Here is a 22,374-nt window from a genome sequence, read left to right on the forward strand (position 1 = left end):
ATTTCAGTAGACTTCAGGCTTCCAAATAATACATTCAGATTTCAAATAGCCACAATTAAAAAAGCCAAGTCAATATGAAATCAAAAATGACCCTATTTTCTTTCTTAATAACATCAGTGCATCAGTGCACAAAACTTGACTTTGATCAAAAGTAATAACTTGCTCTGCCTCTGAAATGACTTTCATTTTTGGCTGACATTAAGTCCACTTCAGTTTCAACCAACAGGTGCTGGCAGTGTTTCACAGAGTAATTAGTGTACCACAATTAACTGCAAACTCTACCATGGAACGCCCAGTTCCCCTTCTGTCGCTCTCTCCACGTTGTGTCGGAGAAGCAACACTAGGGGTCTCTCTTGAGCGCCGATATTCACCTCTGATCTTATTGAAAAGGGCCAATGGGAGTTGGCAGTCAGTATTTGCATACCCCGCCCCCGGACATACGGGTATTTAAGCGGGGCAAATACGGAGTTCATTCAGAAAATTTCTTCAGAGCCGATGGTCTGTCTGCAGTTTGCTGCGAGTTACACGCCACTTAAACGTTCCTGTTTTCCTCTGACGATCTGCATGCTGTTGGATCTTGACGGCGCACAACAGCGGCTTTCTCCTTCTCAGTGCACGGCAGCGCAGACACGTACACACACACACTGTGTATTAAAAGAGTTTTTACTAAAAGAGTAATTTTCTCTAAAAGAGCAAACACAGCGGCGTTGAACGTCCTTTTAAGGACGCGTCTTTTTCAAGATGCCTTTCCGCCCCTGTGTCGTTCCTGGATGCGGTAAAGTGCTCTCTGCTTCAGACGGCCACAGGCGCTGTCTCGTGTGTTTGGGCCGCGATCACACTGAGGCGGCGTTTGTGGATGGTTCATGTTCTCACTGCGAGAACATGACCATGACCACGTTGCGGTCGCGGCTCGCTTTCAACAGAAAGCAAGCCACCCCAGCTGCACCCCGCATTGCTCCTTCTTCCCACAGGATTAAGGACGGTGCGGTTGGCGCTGGGGGTGATTTGGGGGCGGCAGCGGGTGCAGTTTCGCCGGGTAGCCCCCCGCGAACCTCCCGATGACCCTCCTGAAAGTCCACCAGGCCTTTCATGCACGGGGGTGGACCTGATCCTGATGTGCTGCAGGAACTGCGCTCAGCGACCGACCTCGCCCTGAGAGCGACGAAGGCCACAGCGCAGGCACTCGGACAGACGATGGCCACCCTAGTGGTCCAGGAACACCATCTTTGGCTCAACCTGATCGAAATGCATGAGGTTGACAAAAACCGCTTCCTGGACGCACCTGTCTCCCAGATTGGCCTTTTAGGTGACACCGTCGAGGACTTCGCCCAACAGTTCTCCGTGGTGAAGAAGCAGACGGAGGCCATTTCGCAGATCATGCCCCGCCGCAGACCTGCCGCTACGGGCCCTGCCCCGTCTGCCCGCCGAGGGCGTCCCCCTGCGAGGAAACCAGCTCCTGCTCCGCCTCAACCCGGGCCCAGCTCTCAGCCCCAGCGTCGAGCACTCCGCAGGCGGCGCCACGCCCCCTGTCTCACGAACCCCCTCCAGGACCCGGAAGGCTCCCAAGCGTTCCTGAGACAGCCGACCCAGAGTCCAAGATGTTAGCTCCGGAGGTGGTAAGACCGCTCCGTCCCCCGGTGGAGGGCCGGGAGGAGAATCCTTTGTTTTTTCATTTGCCACACCCCCTGACGGGGGGCTGTGGTACCCACATTCTCAATAAAAGAGCTATTTACTTTGCCTCTGGGTCACCTGGCCCGCAAATGCCGTTTTCACGGCAATGTGCTTTCAGATCACGACAGTCCCGGTACACCGGACGCGGCGATCCTGCCTTCCGCCTGCCCACGACTGTCCCCAGGCCGGCCGGTTCAGACGAGTCCAGAGGACGCCAACATCAGACCTCCTCCTCAGTCAAGAACCCGCCCCCTGCCGGGCGCGCGGAGCAAGGTAAGTGCTTTGAGTCTATTCTCAGCACCTCAGCCTCAGGCCGCAACGAAGCCGCCCGACGCTGCATTACCTGTTCCACCACGCTGCGAGGCCCCGCCAGGTACGTCCAAAATACTCGTCCCTTTGGTGCCCCTAGCGCAGAGCTGGGAAGCGTGGCTTTCGCTTCCCAATGCATCACGCTGGCTGCACCGGACCATTCGACTCGGTTACGCAATTCAGTTTGCCCGGCTCCCGCCCCCCTTCAGGGGCGTCCGCTTTTCCGCAGTACACGGCAAGCACGCCAGTTCCCTGCACACGAAATCGCGACCCTCTTAGCCAAGGGCGCGGTAGAGCCCGTCCCTCCAACCGAAATGAGGAAGGGTTTCTACAGCCCTTACTTCATTGTACCCAAGAAAGGCGGCGGCTTACAACCAATCCTGGACTTGCGAGTTTTCAATCGGGCCTTGTTAAAACTCCCGTTCAAAATGCTTACGCACAGAAATATTCTGGCTGGCGTTCAGCATCTAGATTGGTTCGCAGCGGTGGACCTGAAGGACGCGTAATTCCACGTCTCAATTCTGCCACGACACCGACCCTTCCTACGGTTCGCGTTCGACGGCCAGGCATTTCAGTACAAAGTCCTCCCCTTCGGCCTGTCTCTGTCCCCTCGAGTCTTCACGAAAGTCGCAGAGTCGGCCCTTGTCCCGCTACGAGTAGTCGGCATCCGCATTCTCAACTACCTCGATGACTGGCTCATCCTAGCACACTCTCGAGAGTTACTATGCACACACAGAGACCAGGTGCTCCGGCACCTCAGCCGCTTGGGGCTTCAGGTCAACTGGGAAAAGAGCAAGCTCACTCCGGTTCAGAGCATCTCTTTTCTCGGGTTGGAGTTAGACTCAGTCTCAATGACAGCACATCTCACGAGCGAGCGTGCTCAGTCGGTGCTGGACTGCCTCGCTTCCTTCATGCCAGGCACAGTGGTCCCTCTAAAACTTTTCCAGAGGCTCCTGGGGCATATGGCGTCCTCCGCGGCAGTCACGCCGCTGGGGTTGATGCATATGAGACCACTCCAGCACTGGCTCCAGACTCGAGTCCCGAGACAAGCATGGCACTGCGGCACGCATCGGGTAAGGATCACCCCCGCCTGCCTCAAAACACTCCGACCCTGGACAGACCTCTGCTTTTTACGGGCAGGAGTGCCCCTGCAGCAGGTGTCCCGACGCGTCCTGGTCACAACCTACGCCTCCCGGTCTGGGTGGGGTGCTGTGTGCAGCGGGCACGCAGCAGCGGGCCGTTGGAAAGGGGCCCCGCTGCGTTGGCACATCAATTGCCTGGAGTTGCTGACCGTCCTTCTTGCTCTCAGGAAGATCCTCCCGTTAGTTCGGGACAAACATGTCCTCGTGAGATCGGACAGCACCACGGTGGTGGCGTACATAAATCGCCAAGGCGGCGTACACTCCCGCCACATGTTACAACTCACCCGCCGTCTCCTCCTATGGAGCCAGCAGCGACTCAAGTCGCTGCGTGCCACTCACATCCCCGGCAAGCTCAACGTCGTAGCGGACGCGCTATCACAACAACGCCTGCCCGGCGGGGAGTGGAGGCTTCACTCCCAGTCGGTCCAGCTGATTTGGGAATGGTTTGGCAAGGCCCAGGTAGACCTGTTCGCCGCCCAGGAAACCTCCCACTGCCCGCTCTGGTACGCCCTAACAGAGGCTCCCCTTGGGACAGACGCGCTGGCACACAGCTGGCCCTCGGGGCTGCGCAAGTACGCATTTCCCACAGTGAGCCTTCTTGCACCGGTGCTGTGCAAGGTCAGGGAGGATGAGGAGCAAGTCACGTTGGTGGCCCCCTACTGGCCCACTCGGACTTGGTTCTCGGAACTCAGGCTCCTCGCGACAGCTCCTCCCTGGCGAATTCCCCTGAGAAAGGACCTCCTCCTTCAGGGACGGGGCACGCTCTGGCACCCGCGCCCAGACCTCTGGAACCTCCACGTCTGGTCCCTGGATGGGACACGGAAGAGCTAGCCAGCTTACCGGCGACCGTTGTGAATACCATCAACCAAGCCAGAGCTCCCTCTACCAGGCACCTTTACGCCCTAAAGTGGCGCTTGTTCGCAGATTGGTGTTCTTCCCGAGCCGAAGACCCGCAGAGACGCGCGATTAGGTCAGTGCTTCTGTTCCTACAGGAGAGGCTGGACAGGAGGCTGCCCCCGTCCACCCTCAAGGTGTATGTTGCCGCTATCGCCGCCCACCATGATCCTGTAGACGGCAAGTCTTTGGGTAAGCACGACCTGATCCTCAGGTTCCTGAGAGGCACCCGGAGGTTGAATCCCTCCCGGCCAGGCCTAGTTCCCTCCTGGGATCTCTCGGTAGTCTTGGCAGGACTCCAGAGACCTCCCTTCGAGCCGCTCGAATCAGTTGGACTCAGGGCCCTCTCTCTTAAGACGGCCCTGCTGATCGCAATCGCCTCCATTAAGAGGGTCGGGGACCTGCAAGCTTTCTCTGTCAGCGACACTTGCCTGGAGTTCGGTCCGGCAGATACGTCTGTGATCCTAAGACCGCGACCGGGCTATGTGCCCAAGGTTCCTACCACACCATTCCGAGATCAGGTAGTGAACCTGCAAGTGCTGCCCCGGGAGGAGGCAGACCCAGCCCTTTCGTTGCTGTGTCCAGTGCGCGCCCTGCGCATTTACCTGGACCGCACACAGAGCACCAGACACTCTGAGCAGCTCCTTGTCTGCTTTGGGGGACGGCAGAAAGGGAATGCCATCTCCAAACAGAGGCTCACCCACTGGGTTGTCGATGCCATCACACTGTCTTATCACACCCAGGCCGTGCCCCTACCCTTACGGGTCCGAGCTCACTCAACAGGGGGTGTTGCGTCCACGTGGGCACTGGCCAAGGGCACCTCCCTAGCAGACATCTGTAGAGCCGCGGGTTGGGCAACACCCAACACCTTCGCGAGGTTTTACAACCTCCGCGTTGAGTCGGTTGCGTCTCGTGTTTTCTCAGGTCCGAGCCTGTAGAACTCAGTAACACGTAGACCGACCGGCCGGGTGGATCGCTTGCGCCCAGCGCCTTTTCCTGACGTCAAGGTAAAGTAGTGCGCCTTCTTCCCAGGGTGCCCCACTCCGAGTCGGGCCCCTGGTCGATTACTCCCCAGCCCTCCGGGTCCGTGGTTCAGCGGAGGAACTCGCCGACCCAAGCCACTGCGGGTATCCTGATGGCCACCCCGTACTGGTATAGGGGCTCCACAGGTAAAATAAGAAGGCCTCCTGTTCGGACTCCCCCTGTGTGTAATTCCACGGTTCTGTCCCCTTACGAGCGGACCCCCGTGTCTCCCTTAGGCAGTTACAGCTGCCTCGGTTGCCGTGCTGTAGCAACTCCCCTTTCGAGGCTGGATCTACCACCGCACCATACTTTCCACACGAGCCCTAAGACAGCCGTGTGACGTGTCTACCACTTTTCCTCCCCAAGAAAAAGGGCAGGTGTGGTCTCCACAGGGTCTGGGTAAGACCCCCTTCCCTATATGCGTGTAAGGGCCCCGGCCGTGATTGCTCTATGCGAGAAACATAGAGAGAAAAGAGGCCCAGCCAGGCTGGCCCGTTCCCATGTTGGCAAACCATGCTGGCCCGTTCCCATGTTGGCCTCTGTATCGGCGGTTCACGTACACGGTTCAGCGCATGGCAAGATTGGAATGGGTCCCCTAGTGTCGCTTCTCCAACACAACGTGGAGAGAGCGACAGAAGGGGAACGTTTGGTTATGTATGTAACCTCTGTTCCCCGAGGGAGGGAACAACACGTTGTGTCTTTCCTCCGCCATGTCACTGAACCGAGCCACTGTTGTGGCCGGACCATTTCCGGCTCCTCAGAAAAATCCTGAATGAACTCCCGTATTTGCCCTGCTTAAATACCCGTATGTCCAGGGGTAGGGTATGCAAATACTGACTGCCAACTCCCATTGGCCCTTTTCAATAAGATCAAAGGTGAATATCGGCGCTCGTCGCTTCTCCGACACAAAGTGTCGTTCCCTCTCTCGGGGAACGGAGGTTACATACGTAACCAAACGTTTTTACAATCCAATTCATTTGTGTCGTGTATGCTTTTCATGTAAAATCAACTATTTCAGACATTAAGGACATAAAATGGGTTGCAAACGTCATTTCATATTGACTTCAATGATTTATCAATCTTTCCCCTTCTGTCACTCCCTCGACGTTGTGTCGATGTAGTGACACTAGGGGTCACTCTTGGGAGCCCAACATCCTTCTGATCTTTGAGAAAAGGCCAATGAGAATTGGTGAGTGGAATTTTCATGCCACTCCCCTGGACATACTTGTATAAAAGGAGCTGGCTCGCAACCACTCATTCAGATTTTTTCTTCGAGCCGAGCGGTTGTGTGTCAGCGAGCTGAATTCCTCTGCTGGTCCATTCAAACAAAGAAGCATATGCTGTTGGATATACGCTGCATTCCAGTGGCTTTCTCACCTTCTGCAAGATCAGTGCAGAGTACGCCCCTAGGCCCTAGGCGCTTCGACAGAGCTAAAAGAGTATATATTCCTAAAAAGAGTATATTTTCTCGATGAGTCGAACACATTGACGTTAATGTCTTTTTAAAGATGCCTTTCCATCTTTGTGTGATTCCTGGATGCGGTCATTATCTCTCCGCCTCTGACGGCCGCGGGCACTGCCTCACGTGTCTGGGCCGTGATCACACTGAGGCAGCCTTTGTGGATGTTCATGTCCTCATTGTGAGAACATGACCATGACAACGTTGCGGTCACGGCTTTCCTTCTTCCAGGGAAAAGCCGTTTTAGCCATTCCAGCCACCCCCGAGCCGGACCTTCGACCTACAGTTATGAGGCCGGCCCGGCTGGTGCTGGAGGTGATTTGGGGACTCCAATGGGCACTACCCCACCGGGTAAATGGGCACTGGCCCCCCGCGGACCTCCAATTCCCCAGCACGCTCATTTTCCCTCCTCACGGCCAGCTTAACATCTCTTTCAGAGCTCACGAGCAGGATGAAATCTTGATTGCTGCATGGGAGCGTGTGCAGGTGATGTCGGATGCCAAGGACTCGACTGGGCTGCCACCTTCGGGACTGCCCACACAGTCTGAGGCTGACGCAGAGCTGACCGCCATGCTTGCCCGGGCCGCCATGAGTATCAGACTGGATTGGAACCCTCCACCCTCCCCTGAGCCCTCGTGATTGGATGATTGGTTCCTGGGTTTGGGCGCCGCTCAGAGCCAGTCCATTTCTTCCTGGAAGTGCACGACGAACTGATGAGGTCGTGGAGGATACCTTTTTCTGCCCGAAATCAACTTCCCAGTTCATCCAGGAGACACTCAGGGGAGAGTAGCTTTCCTTCCTGCAGGAGAAGCTGGAGGGGCGGCTGTCTCCCTCCACCATGAAGGTGTATGTGGCCGCCATAGCGGCACACCACAATGCAGTGGATAGTAAGTCCCTAGGGAAGCACGACCTGATCATCAGGTTCCTGAGAGGCACCCGGAATCCTCCTAGGCCACACTTCTTCCCCTCCATGGTCCTCCTGAGCCTTGTTTGAGCCCCTAGAGTTAGACGAGCTGAAAGCCCTCTCATTGAAGATGGCCCTCCTGACCACGCTCACCTCTATCAAGAGGATTGGGGACCTGCATGCATTCTCTGTCAGTGACACCTGCCTGGAGTACGGCCGGAAGCAGTCGTGGCATTTCGTATAGGGACCCCTAGTGTGACTTAGGAATGAAACGGCTACCGGTTTCACGGTAAACCACAATTAAAATGACCAGATGTTACTATTGCCTTGTCACATTTAATTATCATTAAAACCGTGCGTAATTATCGCGATTTGTTAAACTTGCAGTAAATGCTGTCCACACACAACAGCATGAGTCTGACACATTGGCGCAGCACGCAATATTGTTATTGGTTTTTTTTTAGCGTGTAAACATGGCGGAAGGCAATGACGGCGGAAGGCAATGACAGCGCTCTGGATAAATTCCAACCTTCCAAGAAGACCAAATCAGTAGCATGGTCATATTTTTAATTTTATAAGAATGCTTTGGGAAAATTAGTAGAAGATGGTAACCCTGTCTGCAGAGCTTGTCAGAGGACAGTCGCTGCGAAACGGGGCAACACAATCTGGCGAGTCATCTTCGTTACAACAATCCATCACTTTATAGTTCATGCAAGGTAAGTTAACTTTTAGCTCAGTGAGTAAGTTGGGGAAAAGTATGAAGAAAAGTAAATAGTATCTTATCTCACTTGTAAAAAACTTCCGCAAAGAAAAAGCTCATAGCAAGTGCATCCATTTTAGCCAAGAGAAACAAACAAGAAAACAAGACAGTAACAAATAACAAATACGTGTGAAATTTAAGTTGTACATTCATACCACTAATACACAGCTTTTCAAATAATTATGGGGACATGAAATTGTGATTCTACCTGTTCATTAATTATTTTATAATCCATTGCAGTCTACAAAACAATCGTCCAATACAAATACTGAAGTTCAATACAATCAATAACTATAACAGAGACGCACAATGGCACCAGTTGTGTTTGTATGAAAGGAGAGAGCGTTGAGACATGAATGAAGCCTGAGTTTTCAGGATGAGTGACCAGAATCAAGAATTTCAGAGATCTATGTAATAACATGTTATGCAGTTTAGTCACCCAACCAACATATTTTGATCATTTAAAATGTGTAAGTTAATAATAATAATGTAACCACACCAATAATAATAATAATAATTATTATTATTATTATATGGCATTTACTATTCCCTTGTTTAATTATTTTATTTGTAGTTTGTTGATTTTCAAATACAAAACCTGTTTAAATTATTTCAGTGTGTGTATCAGTATTTTATGTACATTTTCAGCACATTTTAACAATATTGTTATAATACTGATAACCGAGATAATTTTGGTCACGATAATAGTCATATGAAATTACATCTCTAGTGTCACTATATCGACACAACGGTTACTGTAGAAACATTCGTTCCCTGATGAAGGGAACAAGACATTGTGTCCCTCTTGCCACAATGCTGTACTTCCCACAGGAATGTCTGGGACCTTGTCTCGGCTCCTCAGCACAAAACCTGAATGAGTGGTTGCGAGCCAGCTCCTTTTATACCCGTATGTCCGGGGGAGTGGCATGCAAATTCCACTCGCTAATTCTCATTAGCCTTTTCTCAAAGATCAGAGGTGTTTGGGGCTCCAAAGAGCGACTCCTAGTGTCACTACATCGACACAATGTCTCGTTCCCTCCATCAGGGAACAGAGGTTACGACAGTAACCGAGACATTTCTGTACTATTCTATACACTCACAATATATAGCTGTTCACCAAATCAGTCTACATGAAGGTGAACTCTAAAAGTTAAGTCACTGAAGCACAAATAACATTGTTGTTATATCTTTCTTTAATGAGAATGGATGATAGAGGGGCCTGGCTATTTCCTCCAGATTCTGATCTAGATAAGCAAAAGCACTTGGGATGATCTTAATCTGTTCAACGGAGGAACAAGCATGCAATGTGAGATACGGTGTGGGATCACAAAATCTCTCAGTTTATTTAGAGCGTCTGTAGAAAGAGATGTACGGCTTTGAAAGAAGTGGCATTTAAAGGTCGGAGATGTATACTTACAGAACTAAGTGTGACTGGCAGACTTATTTCAGCCCTTTATTGAGACAACGTGGAAACGCTGTAGTAAATCTAAATGACTGTAGTATTGTCAATGCACATGGGAGCAGGTGTGCCTTCGGTCAACAGGCTCTCTGTCTGTCTAATTTAAAATTTGAAAAGGCAAACAAACCCGAAACAAAACAACGAGTGGTGTTATCAAGATATTAAGAGCTTATCGCAGGGGGTTCTGAGTCTTAATTAAGTTTCACACATTGTTTGGATAGCTACAGGCTCCATCAAGATTCCTGGTTGCCAGCTCTTTGAAGATCATGGCAAGCTTTACCAAAAGCAAATCAGATCTGACAGCCAACAAACTGTTTAATTGATCAACCGACACACAAACATGGCGTATGTAAATGGTGTAATGCTACTCATGCCACCATGCCAACATTTAACATCATCTCGAAGAATAATCTAATCCACTTGTGTAAATTTTTTAAGACAAAGCATTGTTAAAGCAATAGGTCAGCCAAAAATTCAAATCTGGAATTATTTACACAGCCTCACATTGTTCTAAACCCATTGGGATCTGTTATTTGTTTTGTTTTTTGTTTTTCTGTGGAACACAAATGCAGACATTTTTGAGGAATCACTACTCAGGTCTTGCCATTTAACAAGAATTAATTGTGACCATGGGATTTCAAGAACCAAAAAGGACAAAAACATATTAAAACAAAATCTTCTGAAGTCATACAATAACTCTGTCACACTAAATTATGGAATGGTACCAAAAGTCATTATTCACTCATAATCTTGCCAACAATTGCTAAATACAAATATTGCAGAATAAAAAAATATGGTGGAAAGTTCGGTTACTAACAGTGTTGGGTAAATTACTCAAAAAAGTAATCCATTACATATTATTACTTCCTTCATAAATGTTTTTATTTGATTACTTTGCTGTTTATTTCCTTGAACAAATTATCATTACTAATTACATTTAAATTACTTTCTAAAACACTTTTTCAATTTTAATTACTTTTTAACCACAAAATAATCAGATTACGAATTACTTTGTAATCAGATTATCAGAACTGGTTACTACACAACACACAAGAGCCAATGCAATTTTGGCATCATTGCCATTTTTTGGACATGGAGACGAAATAGACATAAGTGTCATCAGAGGTAAATACAAGGTTACATGCCTTCAGAAAACTTGAAGTATATCAAACAAGCCATATGGATAACTTGTTATATGCTTATTAGGGATGGAAATTACTGAGTAATTTTGTAGCTGAGTACTCTGACCCACAAAAAACTAGTAATCAATTACTTAAAACAAAATTGTATCTGTTTTTTGTTTTTTTATTCACAAACACTACCAAGAACAGTTTCTAAATAAGATAACTTCATAGAGATCATGTTTCTTTTAGAATAAATTTTTCATTACAATTCTCAATGGATTAATGACTCAGTTGTAACTGCAAGATTTGGTGAGACATTTAGAGGGAAAGTACAGTGTAATTTAACATTGCTTATGGCAGGAAAATACGCAAAAGAAAGAGCAGTATTTTTAATAGTCGATTAGTGCTGAACGAGTACTCGATTAGTCGATTACTTGTGCACCCACCTAGTGCTTATGCACTATTCTGAAGCTTGAAATCTCTAGTTCTCATTCAGTATAATGGCATGGAAAAGAGCGACCAGGACATTATTCAAAATAACTCCTTTTCTGTTCCACAAAAGAAAGAAATTCTTATGGTTTTAGCCAACATGAGGGTGAGTAAATAATGACAGAACTTTTATTTTTGGGTAAGCTATCCCTTTAGGATCAAACTCTGTTGACAGTGGCACCAAATAAAAATAGTGCCCATCTGCCAAATGATGTGGGGTATAAAGAGGTCATTCCTTTTGACACTGACTTAACTGAATTAGCACTGACAGCTGATATTTCACTCCTAAAAGCTGTTGAAACCCTGACCAGACACCTGTATTGTATTATATTGGATTCCTAAACCAAACTCTTTCACTTACCTTATAAAAAAAACCTGAGCAGTCACTTCTGTGTCACATTAACATTTCAATGACCTGATACTTATAAAAACACAAAAGGAGAAAAATGGGGGTGGGGGAGCATGTGCAGGTACAGCGGTCCAATTACACCCCATGAATCATAGTGTATTAAAATGCAGTTTTTCCCTGATTAAGTGAAATGGTGCAGGGGTGAACAGAGCCGCATACAGGCCCAAATGGAGATGATTTGTTCATGTGGCATGAAGATAAGCAAAACAGACCACTCAGCTTGTGTTGTGCATACACACACACACACACACACACACACACACACACAAACCTCCTACAGAGGTAAGTTGTGAGGAAATCTTATTTTTGCTTGATATGTGAGTGGGTTGCAGTATTTAGCAAAATCATCAAGGAAAAATGCATTCTTGTAACATTCTTGTAATATTAAGACATTTCCAAAAGTATGTGGACACCTGAATACCACACCTGAATGTGTTGTTTAACATTTCATTTTAAAACCACAAGCATTAAAAGGGAATATGTCCTCTCTTTGCAGCTATAACAGCTTCCTCTCTTCTGTGAAGTCTTTCCATGACAGTATGTATTGGAACATGGTTCCTACTCAGACACAAGATCATCAGTGAGGTCATGAAATGATGTTGAGTGATAAGGACTGGTTGGAGTCTGCGTTCCAGCTGGTTTCAGGTCTAGGCCTTGTACAGGCCAATCAAGTTATTCCATGCAAGGCACAGTAATTTATTTCTTTATGGATTTGCTTTGCGCACAAGGGCATGGTCATGCTGGAACAGAAAAATGTCCTCCACTAACTGTTGCCACAAAGTTGGAAGCAAACAATTCTCTACTTGTAACATTAAGATTTGTCTTTACTAGAATTACTGATATATTAAACCTATTAATTAGAAGGGAGTGTCCACATATTTTTGACCATGTAGTGTAAAACGACAAAATTACTGGACTAATATAGATCCATGTGGTTTAATTAAATAAATAAATATGGACTAACAATTTGCTTACATTAATGGATAATATATATATATATATATATATATATATATATATATATATATATATATATATATATTTACACTTACACTATAAAACACTTTTGTTGCCAGAGGTTTAGACATTAATGGCTGTGTGTTGAGTTATTTTGAGGGGACAGCAAATTTACACTGTTATACAAGCTGTACACTCATTTTGCTACAATTTACATTGTAGCAAAGTATCATTTCTTCAGTGTTGTCACATGAAAAGATATAATCAAGTATTTTCAAAAATGTGAGGGGTGTACTCATTTTTGTGAGATACTATATATATATATATGATATATAATTATAAATTATATATAGTAGTATGTAATTCTTACCTGAAGGTGATATCATTCTCCAAACAATGGCAGGTTCCGGTCTGCCACTGGCCAGACACATCAATGTGACATTGGAGCCTTCGTTCAACACCAGATCCTTTGACAAGTTTACAATCTTTGGAGGAACTGTAACAGAAACAGTAAAGTCTTGTAAAAGGGCAAGAAAATTACTTTCGATCAGTTTAAGTTGTGAATGTCCTCTGTTGATAATATACTTTAAAGACTGCCATAGTAAAGAAATCAATGGTCATTGCCACAGAGCTTTTTTTTATCTAATCATACATTCAGCGGTAAAGACAATATAGACAGCACTGGAAAGTCGTGAAGATGGCAAAGCAATATTCAACTTCTGTGTAAAGATCCTCAAAAACACTCAAAACTAATGCTTCAGTGCTTTGCCTATATATTTGGAAACTACTCCTAGTAGTACTTCTAGTATATTTCTGTGTTCTTTCTCAAAAATTATAAGTTATAGTTCCCTTAACTTAAATTTCCATTTTAAGGAATTATTTTCCCTGGCATCAAACCTATAACTTTCGTGTTACCATTCCAGATACTTTAGCAGTAGACTGCCACCAAAATTCAAATGTACTGTATATAGTGTCATAAAAACAACATATGGCAAACAAACATACTAGAGTTAAAGCAATATTGCACTCAAACTTGATCTGTATAAAAAAATGTGGGTAGAGTGTCCTGTCCTGTTTAACATCAAGGCTGGAAAAAAGTAGAGGTCGACCGATATGGGTTTTTTCAGGCCGATGCCGATCTTTTGAAATCCGGGTCGGCCGATGGCCGATTAATGCAGCCAATTTATTTTGGCCGATATTTGGCCGATATGTGCTTGTTTTTAACCTCTTATTTCAACCTTTTATTCGTAAGATAAAATGTAACACAAATAATTACTTAAGATAGACAAAATTTCTCAACAAATACATTTATTGAACACTTGACACTTAAATTAAAAATGTATAATGTAAAAACATATTGTATAAATAATGTATAACAAATATATTAAATAAACAAAGCAGGTGTTAAGAACTCCTCCGAGACACGAAGGTTGAGATCCAAATGCAGCTTTAATTAAGGGGCAATCCAGACACGTAATCCAATATTCAGAGCATCCAAGAGAAGCACAGGCATAACTAGTGATGGGTATCGTTAAGGTTTTAATGGTATTACTATGTTACCGATACTGCTTATCGATCCGGTACTTATTAACTGTATTATTAACGGTTATTTTTAAGATAAACGCTATATAGGCACAGTGATTTAATTTCAGGAAGGTCTACTAACATTACTGTTCAGGTGTGGTCTAAAAAGAAATCTAATAATCTAGTAATCAATTGTAAAATAACACTGCATAGTTTATCATAGATAGATTAATGCTTATTAATGCATAAGTTATTCATTCAAGAACTGTAAGTGATTTTCTCTTTGCCTTTTGTTGTTTGATTCGCAGTAATGGCTCAATCGTCGGCATGTTTATTAGGATGCTTCCCCTTTAAGACCGAATTCAGATCTAATAGACTCCTGATGCAGCATATTTTCAACTATTTCCATAACTACGTCCATTTAAGACATAAACTGTGTTTAAGTGAATCTCCAAGCCGGTCGTTTAGACATATTTTTGTGTATAGTTGATCGTTTAGATGCACACATGAAACCCAAAGTAGTCTATACTTTGCTTGTCTCGTTGCGGTGTGTTTCGGAGCGCGCGCCGCCTTGGGAGCGGTATCTCTTGCACTATTTTATTATTAAACGCGTCCCGCAGTTTAGCAACAGTAGCATTTTACAACAATCACCGATCGTGCTGATTCTGACGTTAAGTTTGAGTTTTAGGGAGAAATGTCAGTGCGCCGCTGTGAAGGGAAGGATGTTGTGCTAGACAGAATGCGGCTTATGTATAAATATTCTTTTTATAATCTTTGGAAGGCGAAATATAAAATAAAATCAGACTAATATCACAGATCTAAACCAGGCTACGTTTGAATGTTTAGTTCTGTCACTCATTTAGCTGGGCTGTGTTGTGCTCGCTGTGCGCGAGATCTCTCTCTCTCTCTCTCTCTCTCTCTCTCTCTCTCTCTCTGTCTGCGAATAGCTAAATTGCATCACAGACAAATAAATGGTTTCATAGAATTATTATACATAGAAATGGCTGGCGAGATAAAATAACTTTCTCTTTATAGCAATAATACATGTATTTTCTTAATTTCTCCAGTACTGACAGCAGAACCAGTAGCGTCCGAGCTTACCAAAGCCAGTCCTTCAATAGCATATAAGCGTTGGTATCTTTTTATTACTTATTTCTCTGCATTGAGTGACAACCCTTTCAAATATAAGACACACAAACAGAACAAATAAAAGTCTCAGATTCACTGTCTGTAATTGCAAAATTCTTGCTTACTTATTGTGACATGATAGCAACCCTTCTGCTGTGATAATGCAACTTCAACTACGCTATCAATATCCAAAGTAGCCGAACGTCATGTCGCATTTTTTCTCGAAGTTGGCAGTAACATATCAAAAGTTTTTAATTAAATATAAATAAGTTATACAAATGTAATCCTTACTGTTTTCTCCAAGGAACTTAGCTCCTTTCTTATAGGCACTGGATGAGGTCTGCTCACTCTGCTGGAAAATGACTCTAGGGGCAGTGTGCGTCGAACACGTGTTCCACAACAACACTAGGCTGCCCACAGATGCGCCTGCCTAATAATCGGCTTGATATACTTGGAAATTGGCCATTGCTGATTATGTAAAAAATGCTAAAAATCGTCCGATTAATCGCGGCCGATTAATCGGTCGACCTCTAGAAAAAAGTGTAGGCCAGTCAGGGCCATTCCAAGTATTTTCCTTGATCTGTTGACATATAAGAGATCATTGTACTATAAAAAATACTGTAAATTTCGGAACTTAAAATAAAAAACATTTATTTAAATCAAGCTGCAAAAACGGCTTGTTTGGAATTTGTGGAAGGATCAAATACATCTGCATATGACTGCCTCTTCAGCAAGACATCAATGTCTATTTTTCACCATTGCAGCCTTGGCCCCGCCCACTGGTGCTCAGTCACACAGATGAAGAGGAGCGAGATGGGCCTGTCATGGGAAATTCGTCCAAAGTGGACTTACACAGGAGACCTTCATGTGCCTGTCTGGATTTAAATGTGTTTCTACATAAGCATGCATGACTTTGACCATTATCATACATCTCGTGCTGCTTTCAAAAGATGCAGATTCATCAAATTATAACTCTAATAATAAGGATCCCCCATTGCATTTCATTCAGCTGAGGTGTCTTGCTGTTGCACTTTTTGAAGGCATCCTGGACCTTTTTGCACCCATCTGTGCTATTCTTAATTGTTGGTCTTTTGTAAACATGCACTACTTGAACGTCTTGGTTCGTATTGATGCATTTCCGGTGATGCGCGGCACATTTTAAAAACGTACTCTGATGCTGCCACTGACTGGAAGAAGTTTGCACACAAAAAACATGCCATTCTGTGTTTAAACAAACTGGGGAAATGTGAGATGTGAAGACCAGCGTCTCTGCTTTGGCCTGTTGAAGCAGCCAACATCACATGTGGATTGTATAACATATGGATATTCAGAATATTTCAGCATGGACTGCTTGTGTCATGATATGATTCAAGCTTTGCAAAGGAACTGTTGAAAATGGGGAAATTATGGACTATTGGATGAAAATCTCTAAGAAACCAATTCTTTCACAAATGTTTTTTAAATGTCATGACTGTTTGATAGTTTATGCTGTGCTTGAGTGAACAGTTCCTTATCTGTCACTCACTCTACATTGTGTTGATGTAGTGACACTAGGGGTCGCCCTTGGGAGACCCAAACACATCTGATATTTGAGAAAAGGCCAATGGGAATTGGCAAGTGGAATTTGCATGCCACTCCCACGGACATACGGGTATAAAAGGAGCTGGCTTGTAACCACTCATTCAGATTTTTCCTTCGGATCCGAGCGGTTGTGTTCAGCAAGCTGAATTCCTCCACCGATCCATTCACGTCTACAAAAAGATGCTGGATTTATGGTGCATTACAGCATCTTCTCCCCCTTGTGCACTTATGGCGTGCAGAGAATGCCCCTGGGCGTTTCAGCGGTGTAAAAGAGTATATTCTTCCTCTTAAAGATTATATTTCCTTGTAAAAGAGTGGCACTCATGGAGAGCATCTTTTTAAAGATGCCTTTCCATTTGTGTATAGTTCCTGGTTGCGGTCTGCCTCTATGCTTCTGATGGCTGCGATCGCTGCCTCACGAGCTTTGGTGCTGCCCACACGAAGACAGCATTCATGGACGGGTCATGTTCACACTGCAAGAACATGACTATGGCAACGCTGCGGTCGAGGTTTTCCTCGTGGCCACAGACTCCAGTCCCTTTCTTCCCGGAGGTGCATGAGGAGTTCACAAAGTCGTGAAGGACACCTTTTGCTAGGGCTGGGAGTACCAGTACAGGGTCCTGTCCTTTGGTCTGTCCCTGTTGCCTTGCATCATCACGGAAGTTGCAGAGGCAGCCCTTGCCCCACTAAGGGAAGTGGGCATCAGCATCCTCAACCATCTCGAGGAATGGCAGATTCTAGCAGATTCTAGAGACTTGTTGTGTTCGCACAGGGACCTGGTGCTCAGGCACCTCAGTCGGCTGGGCCTAAGGGTCAACGGAAAAATAAGGCCTAAGGCTCTCCCCGGTTCAGAGCATCACTTTTTTTTGGGATGAAGTTAGACTGTGCAGTCTGTGCTGAACTGCCTGAAGTCGTTCAGGTGGAGAACGGTGGTCCCACTGAAACAATTTCAGAGGCTGCTGGGGCATATGGCGTCCTCGGTGGCGGCCACGCTTGTCAGGTTGATGCATATGAGACTACTTCAACACTGGCTTCAGACTTGAGTCCCGAGATGGGCATGGCACCACGGGGCACATCTCCTGGTCATCACACCAATCTGCCACCACCTGTTCAGCACTTCGACACACCTTGCATTTATGCAAGCAGGAGTCCCCTTAGTGCAGGTGTCCAGGTGCGTTTTGGTTACAATAGACACCTCCAAGCATGGCTGGGGCACCATGTGCAATGGACGAGCAGTCGCTGTCTCCTGGACAGGGCTACAGCTGCATTGGCATATCAACTGCCTCGAGATGCTGGCAGTATTGCTCGCCTTGTAGAGGCTTCGGCCGTTGATCCAGGACAAGCACGTGTTGGTCTGGAAAACACGGCAACAGTAGCGTACATCAACCGCCAAGGAGAGATCTCCTCTCTCAAGGACGGGACACCATCTGGCACCCACGACCAGACCTCTGGAATCTCCACATATGGCCCTTTGGACAGGATATGTAAGACCTAAGTGAGCCACGACACTCAGGCTAGAGCTCCCTCTACGAGGCACCTGCATGCCTTGAAGTGGCGTATGTTCGATAAGAGGTGCCTTTCCTGACACGAACACCCCCAGAAATGCGTAGACGGATCAGTTCTTTCCTTCCTGCAGTAGAGACTGGAGAGGCAGATGTCCAACTTCCACCTTGAAGGTATAAGTGGCTGCTATAGCGCATCACGATGCAGTTGACGGTAAGTCTCTGTAAGACCATGTGACATATTGCCACACAATGATCTCCCTTTCGGACAGGGTGTGGTCTCCGTGGTGTCTTCACCTTGGGAAGGGACACCTTCCTGATGAGGTCACAGCTGGAGCAGCCTGTCTCCATTTTTTGGGCCGTTGACTTGTCCACGAGGTGCAGGGACCATATGACGCTTGTAAGAGTGTAGGGGAGGTTACGTGATGGCCGGGTGCGCTGTCTACGAGGCACACAACAGTTTGCTCGTCTCTTAACGCCAGTCCATGTAACACAGTTCAGCTAGTTGTGGTGTTTTGTATAGGGACCCTTAGTGTCACTACATCAACACAACATCAAGTGAGTAACAGATAGGGAACGTCTTGGTTACTTTCGTAACCTCTGTTCCCTGATGGAGGGAACAAGATGTTGTGTGCCTCCTGCCACAATACTGAACTACCCGCTGAAATGGCCGGGACCTTGTCTCGGCTCCTCAGCACAAAACCTGAATGAGTGGCTGCGAGCCAGCTCCTTTTATACCTGTCCAGGGAAGGTGCATGCAAATACAAAGATCAGAGGTGTTTGTGGCTCCAAAGGGCGACCCCTAGTGTCACTACATTGACTCAACGTTTCGTTCCCTCCATCAGGGAACGGAGGTTACGAAAGTAACCAATACATTCAGATTTTGTTCAGGAGTTTGTTCATTTTCTTCGGATTGCATTTAAAATATTTCTGTATTAGAAGGGCTGCATTTTGTAAGCCAATCACAACAGTGAAGTCTTAAAGGGCCAGACAGCTTAAAACTGAGCATTTCAGACAGAGGGCTAGAGTGGCAAATTATTATATATGACAACATTTTAACTGTTTGGTGCAAAACAGATACAGGAAGATAATACAATTATATAAAAGAGCATGTCATGACCCCTATAAGACAAAGTAACTGGGGCAAACGCAGACTGTTTTGGCCTTCTTGCTTTTTAAAATGTAAATGTTACATTTTTCAATGTTACATTTTTCAAAACAATAATACAGAATAGCCTTCTAACATTGGTACTATTTCTATTTGGTGCTAAAAAAGGAAACCAGACACATTTCACAAGGTTGATATATTGATTGCTTTTGCACTTTGAATACAATTTAAAGAGAGTGCCGAGCAATCCATAATACAGGCCTTTAAGAGGGCCGTGTAGATCTCCAAAACTCTCTTGCTCAGCAAAACTAAAGATGCTACAAATACCTTATTTAGTTACCCTATGGGGAATAGCTGTATAGGGTGTCGACATCCTCCCTTCAGGATTGAATATACTGGCTTACTTTGAAAAGAGTGTTAAACATTTTCTTAAAACACTCAGATAGAACATGCATTAAGCTTGTAGATGGAGTCACACAATGTTTTTTGCTGCCGTTTAATTACATTTCAATACTTAACCGGACATATAATGGACTTTAATGGACTTATAATGTAATTCTGAAATTATTACGTTTTGAAATGCATAATGTGTTCTAGTAAATAATGTGTTTTCTTTACACTAATTTAAAAAAAAAAAAAAAAACATTCAGCTAAAGTATGGGAGATTGGTGAGTGTTGCAACACATTTTCAGTGTATTTCAGTAATTCAGTTTATTTCTGTACTATATGCCTAAAATTGTGATATTATATTCACATACAGTATCTGCCTGCTACATTCATGCTATATTAAAAATGAATTTAAATACTTAAACAGTCATATCTTTAGTTATTTTTAACCTTGACTTTGGAGAAAACATAACATGGATATTCAAATGAAGTGCAAGTTTTGCAGAATTTGAGATGAATCGAGTTTGGCAAGTAGATGCTCAGATGTATTTACACTAACTATTTTGTGTGCTGAACCATGGTCTTATCTTGTAAAAATTGTCCTACAACATAAAGTTCAGTTAAGTTAAAGGTCAGTTCACTATAATGTCTCTAATCCCTGGTGAATATCTTGCACCTTTGCCTTAATGATGGCCGCAAAATATGTATGACTTGACTGCCCTAGGGGTTGAATAAAGTCCTTTAGAGGCCATTAACAAATTCCCTCCACTGTAAATGAAGGTCCACAAGAAGTTGAAGCCGACATGCTTCTGTGGAAAATTAATTAAATGAATGCCTTCAGGCAGATTTCACTCAATATCTCTGTGTTCTTTCAGAGGAACCTAAAAACAACAAAACACAAGTTACTTTGGGGAAGTTGCTTTAAAACTAGCTTCCACATAAGGATTTGGAATAACTTGTTTCCCTTTATAACCCTTTTTCTTCGCTTGAAACACAACCTGACATAAAGAAAATAAATTACATCCACCTAAATAAAATTATCTTGCAACAGTAACAGCAAGAACGAATTTCACAGTTCACAGAGTGGTTACAAAAATAAAGCTGGTTCAGCCATCAACTTTAGTTTCTTAGTTCAGTTCAGTCTCAGTTTCACCAATTTAAAATCAGTATTTTGATCAGTTCAAAAGAACTAATGAGAGACCATCACTCCAGAGATGAACAGTGGTCACAGTTCAGGGAAAAGAAAAAATAGAAGAGAGAAAAAAAAAAAAAACAACTTGGTCCAGTTGTTACGGCGGAATTGATCCAGTAGGGAGAATACAATAAACAATCAGGAAAATTGTTTGTCCTACTGATATGCAATTAACACACTTAAAGCCTTCTCTCAATTTCACCAGTAAAAAAATCCAATTGGTTGGCCCGCCAGTCCAAGGACTGCACCAGTATTTGGATACCCGCAAGGCAAGGACAGTCTATATCCAGATACTTGATGGGACTCTCTGTCTCTCTCTTGAGGAAGAAGGGATATGAAAGGAGGGAAAAGGCAAAAGAGAGAGAAAAAACCCAGTCTTGCAAACACAAACACATAATTAATTACTCTTCTTTATCAAATGTCAACTCACAACTGTATAACATTCAACTTACAACTAATTTCAGTAAGACATATATACAAATATAACATATACCTTATAACTCATTAACACTTGATCACAAAATCACATTTCCAAAAGGGAATATTTTCAATATCTCATTTTCATTCAAATAAATGAATTTTAACGTCAACATACTGTTTGTCTAATTACTTTAGCATTTTCTCATTTACTGAGCAACACGTGTGGCCTAGAACATGTGCGGCTAATACATTCAATTGCACATACAGCACTAGCAAGGCTAGCTTCACATGGCGGCATAAGTTGCAGAGATATGAAGAAACATATGCACATTTAGTTTAATAATACCATTACTAAAGACACTTTTCTGAGTTTATCATAGTATTTTAAACTATTACATATAATTGCGATAAATTGCAATTATGCTGTCTGTACGCATATATTTAACTCTCCAGGTATATATATATATATATATATATATATATATATATATATATATATATAGACAACACATTTATATAACTCTTAATGGTAAAGTGCTTCTCACCAAGGATACGAATTGTGATTTTATATCACAATGAAGAAATTCGCTTTCACAAAGCAAACGTTTAGTTAGAGGCTCTGTTTCTGTTCAAAGTTTCTCTACTCAAGTTTCTCTGGTTCAAGGTCTTTACAATCAAAGGTTTTAACATTCAATAACGTATACATTCAAAGATTTCTATATTACATTTCTCATTTTAAACTCTTTTTGCATCTGAGCACAAAAAAGGCAACCGCTCTCGATCAACGTCTGGCAACTTCTCCCTCACTCCGTCTAATGGCCTTACGGAGTCGGGACTAATCTCCGGTTTCATCCAATGAGCATTCTCGTTTACAATTTTAGCCAACATGATAATATAAATTTTATTTTTTTCTCTCAAAACAAATCTCTCTT

At 44.4% G+C, this 22,374-nt stretch overlaps 1 protein-coding gene across 7 annotated transcripts in view; it reads right to left on the bottom strand.

Moving 5' to 3' along the window:
* LOC127637128 (neurotrimin-like) overlaps positions 1-22,374 on the bottom strand; it is a 414,292-nt gene that overhangs the window by 33,949 nt on the left and 357,969 nt on the right. For all 7 annotated transcript variants that reach the window (XM_052118045.1, XM_052118046.1, XM_052118044.1 and 4 more), the window contains one exon: positions 12,971-13,096. In XM_052118045.1, the coding sequence (XP_051974005.1) occupies positions 12,971-13,096 (126 nt within the window). The remainder of the gene's footprint in view (positions 1-12,970; positions 13,097-22,374) is intronic.

The sequence above is a fragment of the Xyrauchen texanus genome, chromosome 44 (assembly GCF_025860055.1).
Source record: "Xyrauchen texanus isolate HMW12.3.18 chromosome 44, RBS_HiC_50CHRs, whole genome shotgun sequence".
NCBI classification, from domain to species: domain Eukaryota; kingdom Metazoa; phylum Chordata; class Actinopteri; order Cypriniformes; family Catostomidae; genus Xyrauchen; species Xyrauchen texanus.